This window comes from Saccoglossus kowalevskii, chromosome 4, assembly GCF_978046115.1.
Source record: "Saccoglossus kowalevskii chromosome 4, keSacKowa6.1, whole genome shotgun sequence".
In the NCBI taxonomy this organism is placed as follows: domain Eukaryota; kingdom Metazoa; phylum Hemichordata; class Enteropneusta; family Harrimaniidae; genus Saccoglossus; species Saccoglossus kowalevskii.
The window spans coordinates 27,998,189-28,010,870 of NC_140644.1; the positions used below are offsets into that span (position 1 = coordinate 27,998,189).

At 39.9% G+C, this 12,682-nt stretch overlaps 1 protein-coding gene across 1 annotated transcript in view; it reads left to right on the top strand.

Moving 5' to 3' along the window:
* The window catches only part of LOC144359975 (protein mesh-like), a 32,417-nt gene extending 20,652 nt beyond the window's left edge, over positions 1 to 11,765 (top strand). Inside the window, exons 15-24 of the mRNA XM_085498049.1 lie at positions 38 to 310; positions 413 to 687; positions 791 to 928; positions 1,027 to 1,194; positions 1,515 to 1,790; positions 8,356 to 8,601; positions 9,781 to 9,954; positions 10,072 to 10,195; positions 10,500 to 10,533; positions 11,068 to 11,765. Coding sequence (XP_085354175.1) covers positions 38 to 310; positions 413 to 687; positions 791 to 928; positions 1,027 to 1,194; positions 1,515 to 1,790; positions 8,356 to 8,601; positions 9,781 to 9,954; positions 10,072 to 10,195; positions 10,500 to 10,527 — 1,702 coding nt within the window. The 3' untranslated portion in view covers positions 10,528 to 10,533; positions 11,068 to 11,765. The remainder of the gene's footprint in view (positions 1 to 37; positions 311 to 412; positions 688 to 790; positions 929 to 1,026; positions 1,195 to 1,514; positions 1,791 to 8,355; positions 8,602 to 9,780; positions 9,955 to 10,071; positions 10,196 to 10,499; positions 10,534 to 11,067) is intronic.
* The last annotated feature ends 917 nt before the right edge of the window (positions 11,766 to 12,682 follow it).

Sequence of the window (12,682 nt, forward strand, 5' to 3'; positions counted from 1 at the left end):
GAATGAATCATATATGTATATATTATCATATTTACAGGTACCCTAGATCATTATGGAGTGACATCCACAACCTACAGTGGAAGTATGAAGCGGAATCAGTGCAGTTCTGCAGAGAATGGCTATCTTCTCCCAATGAACAAGATACATCATTCTTAGATGACCTGTTACCTTGTCCGTGTACACGTCAGCAAGCACGAGTCGACATAGGTCGATATGAACCACATCCGCGATGCAATGATGATTCTTCAGATATCATAAACTGTCATTTAAAACCAGCAGCTGTACACTGCATTAGAGTTAATGAACCAAGGTTAGTTGGCCTCAATTTGGATAAATTATAGATTGAATTTGTACTCTATGCTTTCTATGCTAGAATTTCATATTACATGTATGCGTTTGTTTCATTAAAAAGTGGGAATGGAGCTGGTCAGGAATGCTGTTATAACAACGATGGTAATTTGGTTGATGGTTCAGATGGCAATAGTGGAGGAACATCACATCGATATCACCATGGTGGAGTTTCTCCATACAAATCACCGGGAAAAGTCCCGTATTTGTCCCATTACCTAGCAGATTTGTTGCCCTGGGAACACTGCTGTTTGTATCAGCAGTCAGACACTATGTGTTTTGATTATTATGACAAGAGGCCATCTGATGGATGCCAGCAGTACCAGCCACCAAGACCAAGTAAGAAAGACTATATGAACTAGACATATGTCATACCACCGCATTTCAATTATCATTCTAATGTATTCAAACTATAATCTGTGTATCCTATTATCATATGCAGGTGGGGGGATTGGAGATCCCCATATTCATACTCTAGATGGTACACCTTATACGTTTAATGGCCAGGGCGAATTTTCTCTGATGAAGACGACTGGTAATTCATTCAGTATGCAAGGGCGTATGCAGCCATTAACAGCAGGTGAGCGAATGTGCATGAATAGCCGTGCAGTATTTCACAAGCATTTGTATTACCCTTTTATATCATATACACACATAAAACACACTAGTATTTATTAGATTCTCAGGCAACGGTTTTCACAGCAGTTGTAATGAAGGCAGCCTCCACCGATACGGTGCAAATTGAAGTCAACAATAGAGGTGATCTGGTTGCATGGATCGCTTCACTATCGGATGGAAGTTGGAAAACAGTGAATTTCGAAGAACGTGGTTCATGGCCGTTTACAGGTATGGTTTAATATATCATATGGTGTGTTTCGCTGTTTTCAACATCCTCTTTACGGACATAAAGACATGCAGTATACAGAATTCAAACTGATGCTCCTGGCAAAGCACCCCAATATTCTAAAAAGACAATTAGAAATAGCATTGGTATATGCAAGCCGAATCTGTGAAGTGTATTAATGGTCAGCGAGAACTCACTGCAATATTCTAGGGTGCATTAAATCGTTTATTTTGAGTGGCAAAGAAACTAAATATTTGTATTAACATTATCAATAAATACTAAAGATTTTGATGCGATTCTCCTTTTAATTTGTATTTGTTAGGTGTCACCGTGACCAAAGACCAATTACCAGAGACTGAATCCATCACAATCACTGCAGTATTCGTGACATCTGGTATTTCTGTGCAGTTCACAGCTAGTAGTGGCATAATGATGATGTCATTCGTACTGATTGCTCCACAAACATTGATGTCCAACACACAGGGTCTCCTTGGAACTTGGAATAATGACCCAGACGATGATTTCACCAGGCCTGATGGAGTATACATATCAACAACCCTATCACTCCATGACATTCATTATCATTTTGGGATGCATTGTAAGTATGTTAGTCCTTCAGCGTGGAGTTGATATTGTGACATAAATTGTAAGTTAAAAGTACAGAGCCCTGGCTGTGTGAATGAAAAGCGCACATGTTTGTATAATTTGCAACAACCCATTGCACATGTTTATTTTTAAGACTGCTGATACAGTCACTGGATTGTGTTGTCTCTCCCTGTGGCATAATGGTATGGCTCAGACAGTGACATGGTGATTGTGAAATACCTTGGAATGTGCTGAACCCAGTGTTGTTGGCAATGAAAATAGATATGACATCATTGACCCGAGTCTCCTACTTTAAATTGGTAGAGCTTGGATTAAGAGTGGTTTATTCCACTACCAAAATTGGCATCCTCTGTACACTGATTTGTCGGCTATTTCGAGATAACCAATCATTTCGTTATATACATTTTATTATTTGCATGGCCATAAATTAGCTAGAGTATTTAAGTTGAGACATAAGGGAAAATCTTTAGTCAGGAAGGTGACCTGACTTGATCCTGTAACATCCTGTGATGCTGATTCCTGACTCCAGTGAGCTGTACCCTATACAGGGGTACATATGCAGACGTGCTGTGCAGTAATCCCTGCTGATCAACAGGAACCACTGAAGCTCACTGCCTGAACTACTCCCGTTGTACCAGTGCTACCAGTAGCAGCAGATAGCAGTGCAGTTGCCGATACTCCCTGGACACAGAGCACGAGTTTAAATTGTAGTGCAGCTGCTTCGCCAGTGTGCCAGATACGAAGGAACGCAACATTGCACATTGCTGTCCAATGGAGAGTGGAGTGTTCCCTGCAGCATCGATCAAGTCTCTAATTTATTTTATTTTACAGTGTATCCCCCTCCTTGCTGGTTCCAGTGACCAGCATCCCTGTTATTTGTTTATTAAAGTACAGGAAACCGTATATATTGTGTTGTGTTGATTTGTTATAATCGTTACTGGTATATTTCTTTCTCTGCACAGTCTCAGTTGTGGTGATATACATTCACCAAACGATCCCCACCCCGTGACAGCGGACGAGCTGAGAGGGAGGAGACTTATTAGATAAGCACGCTACCAAAGACAAAGACTATTAGACCGGTATTAAAGACAAACTCCCCGATCCTGAATACGGTGTAGCCCCATAAAGGCCCCCCCCGCATTTAACGTCACATTGGTGGCAGCGGTGGGATACAACTGGTGCAGAGGAGGTGAACCAGAGAAAGCAGATCAAGGCGACTCCAGTTACAGATCAAGAAATGACAGAGTAAGATTCCAGTAGAAAGTATCCAGACTGAACCAGTGGCAGATCCAGATATGGCAGAGCAGATTACAGTAGAGAGTATCCAGATTGAACCAGTAGCTGATACAGAGCAAAGAAATGATCAGCAAATTTGTGTTGATACATTAAGAGAAATACAGTTTGCACAGGCAGCAGCTGGTGATACTGCAGAGCTTAAAGATCCAGTGGAGACTGAAAAAGAAGGGGTTGTGCAGCCAGAGGGTAAAGCAGAGGAGCTGCCACCACAGGTGACACCAACCTCTGGCTATGGGACCCAAGAAATGAGTAAAGCTGACCTGTTGACTGGCAGTAGAGTTACAGCGGAAAAGCGGAGTGAATCAGCAGTAGCAGAGAAAACAGATATACCATGGAGGCTGGATACAGCCACACCACGGTACTGATCAGCATTGAGAGGGAGACCAGCTGACAGAGCAGATGACTTATGGCTTGGGTACCCCCGGGCACAATCAACTGGCAGATGGCTGACAAACCCCACCTCAGATTTATTTGAGGAGGTAAAAGAGGATCCAGAGCTGGTAGTTAGACCAAAGAAAAAGCACTGAAAGGAGAGGAGGCTTTCCGTCAGAGGGGCATGTATGCTGTGACAAAGCCTAACATAATTCCAGAAAAATTTAATGGGAAAACGCCATGGAGAGATTACAAAGCCTATTTTGAGCAAAGTGCAATTGTAAATAATTGCGATATGGTACACAAGTCGAGGTATTTAGCAGTGAGTTTGTCCAGTTTGGCGCAGAAAGTGTTGACCCGAGAAACAGATGGTGGAGAAATACCCCACCAAGAGTTAGTCACAAGATTGGACAAGAGATTTATTCCCAGTGGGCAAGCAGATACCTATGCGGCAGAACTATGGTTTAGGCAGCGCAAGGAAGATGAAAGTTTGCAAGAATTGGGTGAAGCTATACGTGATTTAACAGAGATGACCTACACAGGTATGAGCCCTGCTTCCCAAGAAAGGCTGGGCAGGCAGTATTTCAAAAATGCAATCCATGAGAAAGAAATAAGAGACGGTATATTTAGAGCAAATCCAAACACTTTTGACCAGGAGATACAGGCTGCATTGGAGACTGAGTCACATGTGATGTAAGAGAAACAAAGACTGGCTGAGCAGTACCCCAAATTTAGCAGAGTGCTGAATGCTGATTGTGACTCGGAGGTGATGGAGCTGAATGAAGGAATGAAAGAAATGGGGGTAGGACAATTTCAACCAAGCCTAATAGCAGAACAGCCATGCAGTGGGGGACCAGAAGGACCAGAAAGGTGGCGCCTGATAGGAATTGAGTGTTATAGATGTGGTGGACGGAGGCATATAAAGAGAAACTGTACCACCCCACCAAGCAGATACGCTGGAAACGCATCAAAACTAACCCCAGGGACCAGGGCTGGGTCGGAAATGCAGACAGGCCCAGGCAACCCCAACAAGCAGTAAAAATGGTGCAGAGACGGAGGGGCAGGGTACACAGCAAGGAGAAATGAAACTAGAGGAATCAGATACAGAGACCCCCCCCCAAACGGAAAGTAGACCCCTCCCTACCGTACATGACTATACTAGGGCGACAGGCGGGATATTTGCGGCAGACAAAGGAGGTGAATTGCAAAGATATTTTTAATATATACTGGGGCATCAGAAACACTGCTGTCAAGAAAACAATATCAACAGGTGGTGCAGAGACCTGCATTGGAAGTAGAAAAGATGCTGAACGCCGGTATTATTGAACCAAGTTGTAGTTCCTAGACCTTAGACGATATTATTATGTACGGCAGAGATGTATGTGAGAAGTTAGAGCGTTTGGAAAAAGTATTGAACAGATTGCTGATAGCCAGGTCAAAACTCAAGCCAAAGAAAAATGACCTGTGCAGAACCAGTGTAATGTATTCGGGTCATATAGTGTCAAAAGATGGTGTAGCGACCGATCCAGACAAAGAGAGAGAACCATAAAGGAGTGGTCAACGCCAAAAAGTGTGAAGGATGTAAGAAGTTTCTTGGGGATGGCGTCCTACTACTGCCGGTATGTACAAGGATTTGCCAAAATAGCAGTACCTTTGCATAGATTAACGGAGAAAAATGAAGTGTTTAACTGGGATACAGAATGTGAGATTGCTTTCCAGGTATTAAAGGAGTGTCTGATGTCTGCCCCTGTACTAGCGTATCCACAGGAAACAGGAGAATATGTGCTGGATACAGACGCAAGTGAAACAGGTATTAGTGCTGTCTTATCACAGGTCCAGGATGAAAAGGAAAGGGTGATAAGGTATGGCAGCAGGTCGCTGAGTAAAGCGGAAAGGAATTATTGTGTCACAAGGAAAGAATTACTGGTATTGGTGAATTTCGTGAGATACTACAGGCAGTACTTGTACGGTAGGAAATTCACCATCAGGACTGATCATGCAGCTCTAAGGTGGTTGTTGAGTTTTAAGTGTCCAGGAGGAAAACTCTCCAGGTGGATCGAAGTCCTTGGGGAATCCGAGTATAAGGTTATAGGCCAGGGAAAATCCACGGGAAAACTGACGGGTTGTAAGGAGACCATGCGGGAAATGTGGTTGGCAGGGGGAACATAGCGCTGTGATTTCCAGGGCCGGAGAGTATAGCAGTTCATTGCAGGATACTCCCACTTGCATGAGGGACACAGAAAAGGTGAATATGGGAAAAGGAATAGTGGACACCAGGATGGTGGAAGCGGAAATGGAGACCCAGGTACGGGCTGTCAGAATTCAACCTAAGGTGAGCGGTGATCAGATAAAGGAAGCCCAGACGGCTGATGCGGAAATAGGTCCAGTAAAGAGGGCGAAGGAATGCGGAATCAGACCAAAATAGGAAGAGATGTCACGGTTGGCGCCCGCCGTGAGAGTTAATTGGGGAAGCTGGAAGCAACTCGGAATAAAGAAAGGTCGAGAGTATGCGACGGTTGTGATGAAGACATTAGAAGAGATCGGATGAAAGTGAAAATTATGAACCAGTCAAAGTGCATTTTTGTGGAATCAGATGAGGAAGACATGAAATAGAACTGAACTATAAACTGTCAGTGAATAACCCTGTATGGGAAATTTGCACTGCCGTGAAAAATGTATTTACCTTTATTTGGGTGGCATATATATATTTCCATTTGGATTTAGTGTAACTAGAAATTTAAAAGTAGAAAACCCACACTTGTGCGTGAAGAATAAACTACTCCATATTTAATTATTGTTGACGTATTCATGAAAACTAGTTTTTATTTTATTTGTGGCCAGAAAGATCTCAAACCACATTCCTACTGCTGGGCTGCAGACCAGCATTGGGAGTTTGGGGAGAGAGGTTAAATTGACAAACAAAATGGCAGTCAAAAGTCAACTTGAACTGTGACTTGTGTCCTTGATTTTGTGTACTATTTCAATTGAGAGGATAGACTTCAGATACTAATTATCACTCCAAAGTATAACCAATTTCAATTTTCCAAGATAATTTATGTCTGTGAAAAAATGCTATGAAATCAACCCTGGTGTGTTGAACTCAGGGGGGAATAATGTGACATAAATTGTAAGTGAAAAGTACAGAGCCCTGGCTGTGTGAATGAAAAGCGCACATGTTTGTATAATTTGCAATAACCCATTGCACATGTTTATTTTTAAGACTGCTGATACAGTCACTGGATTGTGTTGTCAGCAGAAATTAAGATACATACATGCTGTCTCTCCCTGTGGCATAATGGTATGGCTCAGACAGTGACATGGTGATTGTGAAATACCTTGGAATGTGCTGAACCCAGTGTTGTTGGCAATGAAAATAGATATGACATCATTGACCCGAGTCTCCTACTTTAAATTGGTAGAGCTTGGATTAAGAGTGGTTTATTCCACTACCAAAATTGGCATCCTCTGTACACTGATTTGTCGGCTATTTCGAGATAACCAATCATTTCGTTATATACATTTTATTATTTGCATGGCCATAAATTAGCTAGAGTATTTAAGTTGAGACATAAGGGAAAATCTTTAGTCAGGAAGGTGACCTGACTTGATCCTGTAACATCCTGTGATGCTGATTCCTGACTCCAGTGAGCTGTACCCTATACAGGGGTACATATGCAGACGTGCTGTGCAGTAATCCCTGCTGATCACCAGGAACCACTGAAGCTCACTGCCTGAACTACTCCCGTTGTACCAGTGCTACCAGTAGCAGCAGATAGCAGTGCAGTTGCCGATACTCCCTGGACACAGAGCACGAGTTTAAATTGTAGTGCAGCTGCTTCGCCAGTGTGCCAGATACGAAGGAACGCAACATTGCACATTGCTGTCCAATGGAGAGTGGAGTGTTCCCTGCAGCATCGATCAAGTCTCTAATTTATTTTATTCTACAGTGTATCCCCCTCCTTGCTGGTTCCAGTGACCAGCATTCCTGTTATTTGTTTATTAAAGTACAGGAAACCGTATATATTGTGTTGTGTTGATTTGTTATAATCGTTACTGGTATATTTCTTTCTCTGCACAGTCTCAGTTGTGGTGATATACATTCACCAAACGATCCCCACCCCGTGACAGCGGACGAGCTGAGAGGGAGGAGACTTATTAGATAAGCACGCTATCAAAGACAAAGACTATTAGACCGGTATTAAAGACAAACTCCCCGATCCTGAAAACGGTGTAGCCCCATAAAGGCCCCCCCCCCCGCATTTAACGTCACAATATATTGGCCTTTTGTGAGAGATGTACAGGGTACATTGAGACTGTGTAGAAGAGTATATACAATACTCGATGATACTTAGAATAGAATACTTAGTTAACATCACTTCACTATTCAACTACTGATATAAGTTTTACCATGTGTTCACTAGCATACTTGTGCATTCTCCATGTATTCGGTTTCTAGTAAATTATGACTGTCCTCAAGAATTATCTCTCGAGCAGTTGTGACTAATATCAGAATATTATCTTGATGTCGATTTGCGGGTTCGAATTGTCGGGGATAGAATCATTCTCTTGAAATTTTCTTTTGTTAAATTCATTAATATGATTGTGATTCCAAAGTGCTTAATTACCCGCTTAAAGTTTTTGACTTATTGGCAATTAGCATGTACAAATGGCAATTGTTTGATCTTAAAGCACAATAGTCACTCCACAATGCACTACGACTGTGCTATGTTGTTCCCAGTATAATCATTGTTATTGTTACGTTGTACGGATATGTGCGCCCATCACACTCAGCCGACCGTGTTTCGAAATGCTGTAATTTTTTTAAGTGTTAATTCAGTCAATGATTTTAGATGTGCTTAATATTCAACACCGAATACATTTTTTTTCAGGGAATGTATCTATTTTTGAGTCATTATTCCGTTATGATGTAGCAGAAAGTTGGCATTCTATGAATAATTACAATTATACGCCTTTGTTTGACATCCCTGAGAACATTTCACAGGAGATTATTGAAACGTGTGGTGGAAATTCCAAATGTATTTATGACTACGTAGTTACCGGTGACAGGAGAATAGCAACGATGACAAGACAAGCTGACAATGAATATAAGCAGTTTGTACAAGATTCAAAAGCAGGTAGGTGTACAGACACAGCTCTAGTCATTTCATTTACTTTGTGTTGAGTTGAAAAATACACTGTAAATGTATAGAGGGGGCAAGGGGGAAGCTAGTACAGTTTTACGGGAAATAAAAAGGGCTTTTTACAATTTACGAGGAAAAAAAGACGTTTTTACAGTTTACAGTGAAAATTGAATTTTGCAGTGAATTGTGTCATCTAGTCGTTTTACAGTTTCGGAAATGTAATTTCCCTGGATTATTCTTTACGACTTTTTTATTTGGATGTAAATCCTTGTACGTACCGAAAAAAATGACACATTTTTACAGTGTACGAAAAAATATTTTATTGATTACTTAGTACGTTTAGCCTGTGATTACAGAATTACGGAATTTATTTTTTCAATTTACGTTGTACGAACAAAAAAATATTGCAATTACGTTGAACGAAAATAACCCTTGCCCCCCCCCCTCTATATACTACATACCGAATTACGTCCCATACAGATGTGTTGTATACAATTCTGTAGTGTTCCATAGTGGGTTGGCTAGCAGGCAGATCATGCCAATTGATATCACAGTTACAATCTCTTTCTATTCTTGTCTCTCTGCTCTTGCCTTTTAAGCTTTCACATTGTTATCCATTCGTTGATGTTGTTCATTCAGTTCTTCATATGTTTTCCTGGTTTCATTGTTGCCTCCACATATGGAATTATATTGCTCAGGTGCAACTATTCCTGTTAACATGTACGAACCATTTGAGTGTTTTGGTCATCAAATGCTATTTTCCACATGCTATCTACTAACAAAATATAAGCCCCAGAGATAATAGTAAATTGTCAGCCACAATATTGGCCATTCAGTATGTGGTACAATGTTGAATAAAAATCACAAAAATATCATTAAAAATATCATTAAAAATAGAATATTGAATATATTCGAGAAACAACAACAAACCACTATATGTGATGTACTTACCAAGTTTGATTACTAGTAACTTCAACCTGTTTATTGCTGCGAAATCATTGTACAATTGCATTCACTCATGCAGTCACCAAAAAGAATACTGCTTAGCCCCCGTTTTGGGCAGTACTCGACGTGTACAACAAATATCAAAATCGAACATTTTGTGATTTATTCAAAACTATAGTCAATTTTTGTCTCATTCAAAGCAAAACTATAATTACATATGTTACTTAGTCATTAGTTGTGGTTTTCCTGGAACACCTATCAATGGTAATAAGACAGCAACGAATTATACTGAGGGTGGAATAGTCTGGTTCGAATGTAAAGATGGTTACCATATGACAGGGACCAAAGAAAGCCAATGTTTGGAAGATGGCAGTTGGAGTAGTGCAACGCCTTACTGTGAAGGTAAATAAAAAATAGATATCACCAATTACATTTGAGTGTGTCGTTTCATTTAATGGTCATGAATACCCAAATAAGTGTAAACATTTAGTTAATAATTAACATTGTTTTATTTTTCAGAGAAGTCTCTCACAAACCTGTTTTGGGTTCTAGGAGTCTGTGTGGCAACATTTCTACTCTTAGTCATTATTATTTCTATTGCATGCTGCGTGATACACGTTTGTTGTAAATCCCCTAAAGATAAGTGAGTATAAACTGTATTTGTTTTGTTGGTTGATTGGTCGGAAACAATTTGAATGCACGGCAATGTCCAGAATATTTATACTGACCCTCTGTAGAGGAGATAATATTGCATTGTCAGTGTGTGGCAATGTAACCCAAACTGAGACAGTATATTGTATGATTATTACTTGTCGTTATATACTGTGTGTGTGCAAGGTATAAGCGTTTCATTCATGAAGTCAATAGTATGTAATTCATGTCAAATACTTGAGCAGATATTTCCTGTTAATTAATAAACATTTGTATGCACATTATTTGTACATAAGGTTGAAGATACATCCAGAAGGGGCATAGTAATGTGTAAGTAAATATAATAGTACACCTCATAGTCATATCTGCCAATAAGATGCGTGCATTTGCTTATTGACTTCTTAGTGCTCATAGACGTAACACTAGGTCATTATCACACGTGTGAAATTAATGTCATCTGAGATCATCTGTATCATATTTATTGTTTAACCACAAGCTCATTGTATTAGCCGAAACACACTTTGTGAATGTTAAATAGTCATTCTCTACAAAACCATTTAATAGTTTGACGAAAGAAGATAATGTCTTATTAAACACGCAAAAACGTGTAATCAACCATGAAATTATTATTGTGTAATTGTGGTTAACTATGTCTTCACCGGTTATTGCAATTTACTTGAAGATCGGGAAACCTAACCTCAAACTACACATTTATGTTCATGGTCGCTTGACCATCATCAACCACAAATATTTGTGATAGTATCATTAATCGCATTTTTGTCTAATTCACTAACAGTTGACAGAGAGCATGTACACACTGTCACTTTTCAAGCGTCTGTTAAATTACTTGTTTGTCCGTTATAGGAATTATGATATTGGAATGGAGTGCAAGTAGATATGAAGAATGTTAAATCAACTATAATATTCAGATTTCACTAACAGCTATACAAATGTGTACCCAGTCATGTCAGAAGACACCATGGACAAAATAGATTTGTTTAGTTATGGTATATGGTATTTAAATATCTTAATCAGACATATATTAATTGTATTTTTGGTCAATACACTTGTCTCAACTTAGAGATGCAAAAATCCGATATTTTACTCCAGGTTTTAAATGCAACATATTCAGACTCTCTATTCAGATATCTATGTTATTATGTTCGATTCGTCCTGTCAACAGGGTGATCGGATTTATACCATCGCTCTAGTCCCATTCCCACGTGTCTCTGTTGAATGTCAAATGTTTGCAATATAACATTGCAGTCTTGCCTTGAATGATATTTTGAAGGACTGATACTGAATTCTAATCAGCAGTCATTTCTCGTTCCCTAAAGCATTCATAATTACTGTTATGCTCAGTTTTAATGAGGTCATGGGGAATATTTCGCTGTGTTGCCCATTGAAGACCATCAATTGTCATCAATTTCCACATCCTGCAGGTCATCACCAATGCACACTTCCCTGGGCAATCCCCTATTTTAGTGAATTTATTGTATTTTTCTGTGCTTTATTTCTTGTAATTATTTTGAGAGGTATTAAAGCCAGGAGCTTTAACTCGATATTTTGGTGTATGTGTATTTCATTTCCAGTACTATTGTCTTGTCTATCCTATTCTAGCAGTGAAATAACCCCCTGTCCAGTGTGAGTTCAATGGGTGGCCCTCCCAATAGCAATACGCAGGCCTTACACTGTGACAGAATCAAAGAATCAAGCCCTGACTTTTTATTGCCATAAATAAATCCTGGTTGTTACTACCATGATTGTTATTGTAATTCTTGTGCTGGTACCAAATCAGTTGTAGTACATGGTTTATCAGAGCATCAGTCCACAGTTATCATTCAGCTGACATGTTTAATTCTTGGGCATTAGTCCAGCTTGTCATCAAATAGTGAATCACAGTGGTCATACCTGCAGAATCACTGCTGATAGCTTTCTTATCGAATGTAACTTGGCACTGTTTTTGTGCAAATAAAGCTCTCACTGCGACACAACATTGTAATGAATGTTATGTTGTACAGATAGTAGTCAAGGGAAGATATATCAACTGTGATGTCTGTGGTCAATCTAGTAGACTTTGTTTTAGAAAAAGCCCAAAAGTTATCAGCTAGTACGTGCTGTCATGACATGGATCGAACTTGACATTAAACATAACTGAAATTAGTGATTAACAGTAAACGATTTGCTAGGAGGTGCATGCAGTAATTCAAAGTTAGCAGGCCGAATCAGCAAACAAAAAATAGGCTCACCTGCCAGGACCTTGTTATAGACTTGGACATTCAGATCATGTGCTTTGCTGTCTGTCTCCAGGCACCACACAAACTGGTTGCTCCTTGACATCAGCATAAACCCTCCTCACATGAACTTAGGTGTAACATTTTCGTTTTTTGTTACTGATTCTCACAAATACCACAATCTTATGATTACATTCAATCTGCTAGTGCATCTGTCACAATCGCCATAGGCTTTTATAGCAGTC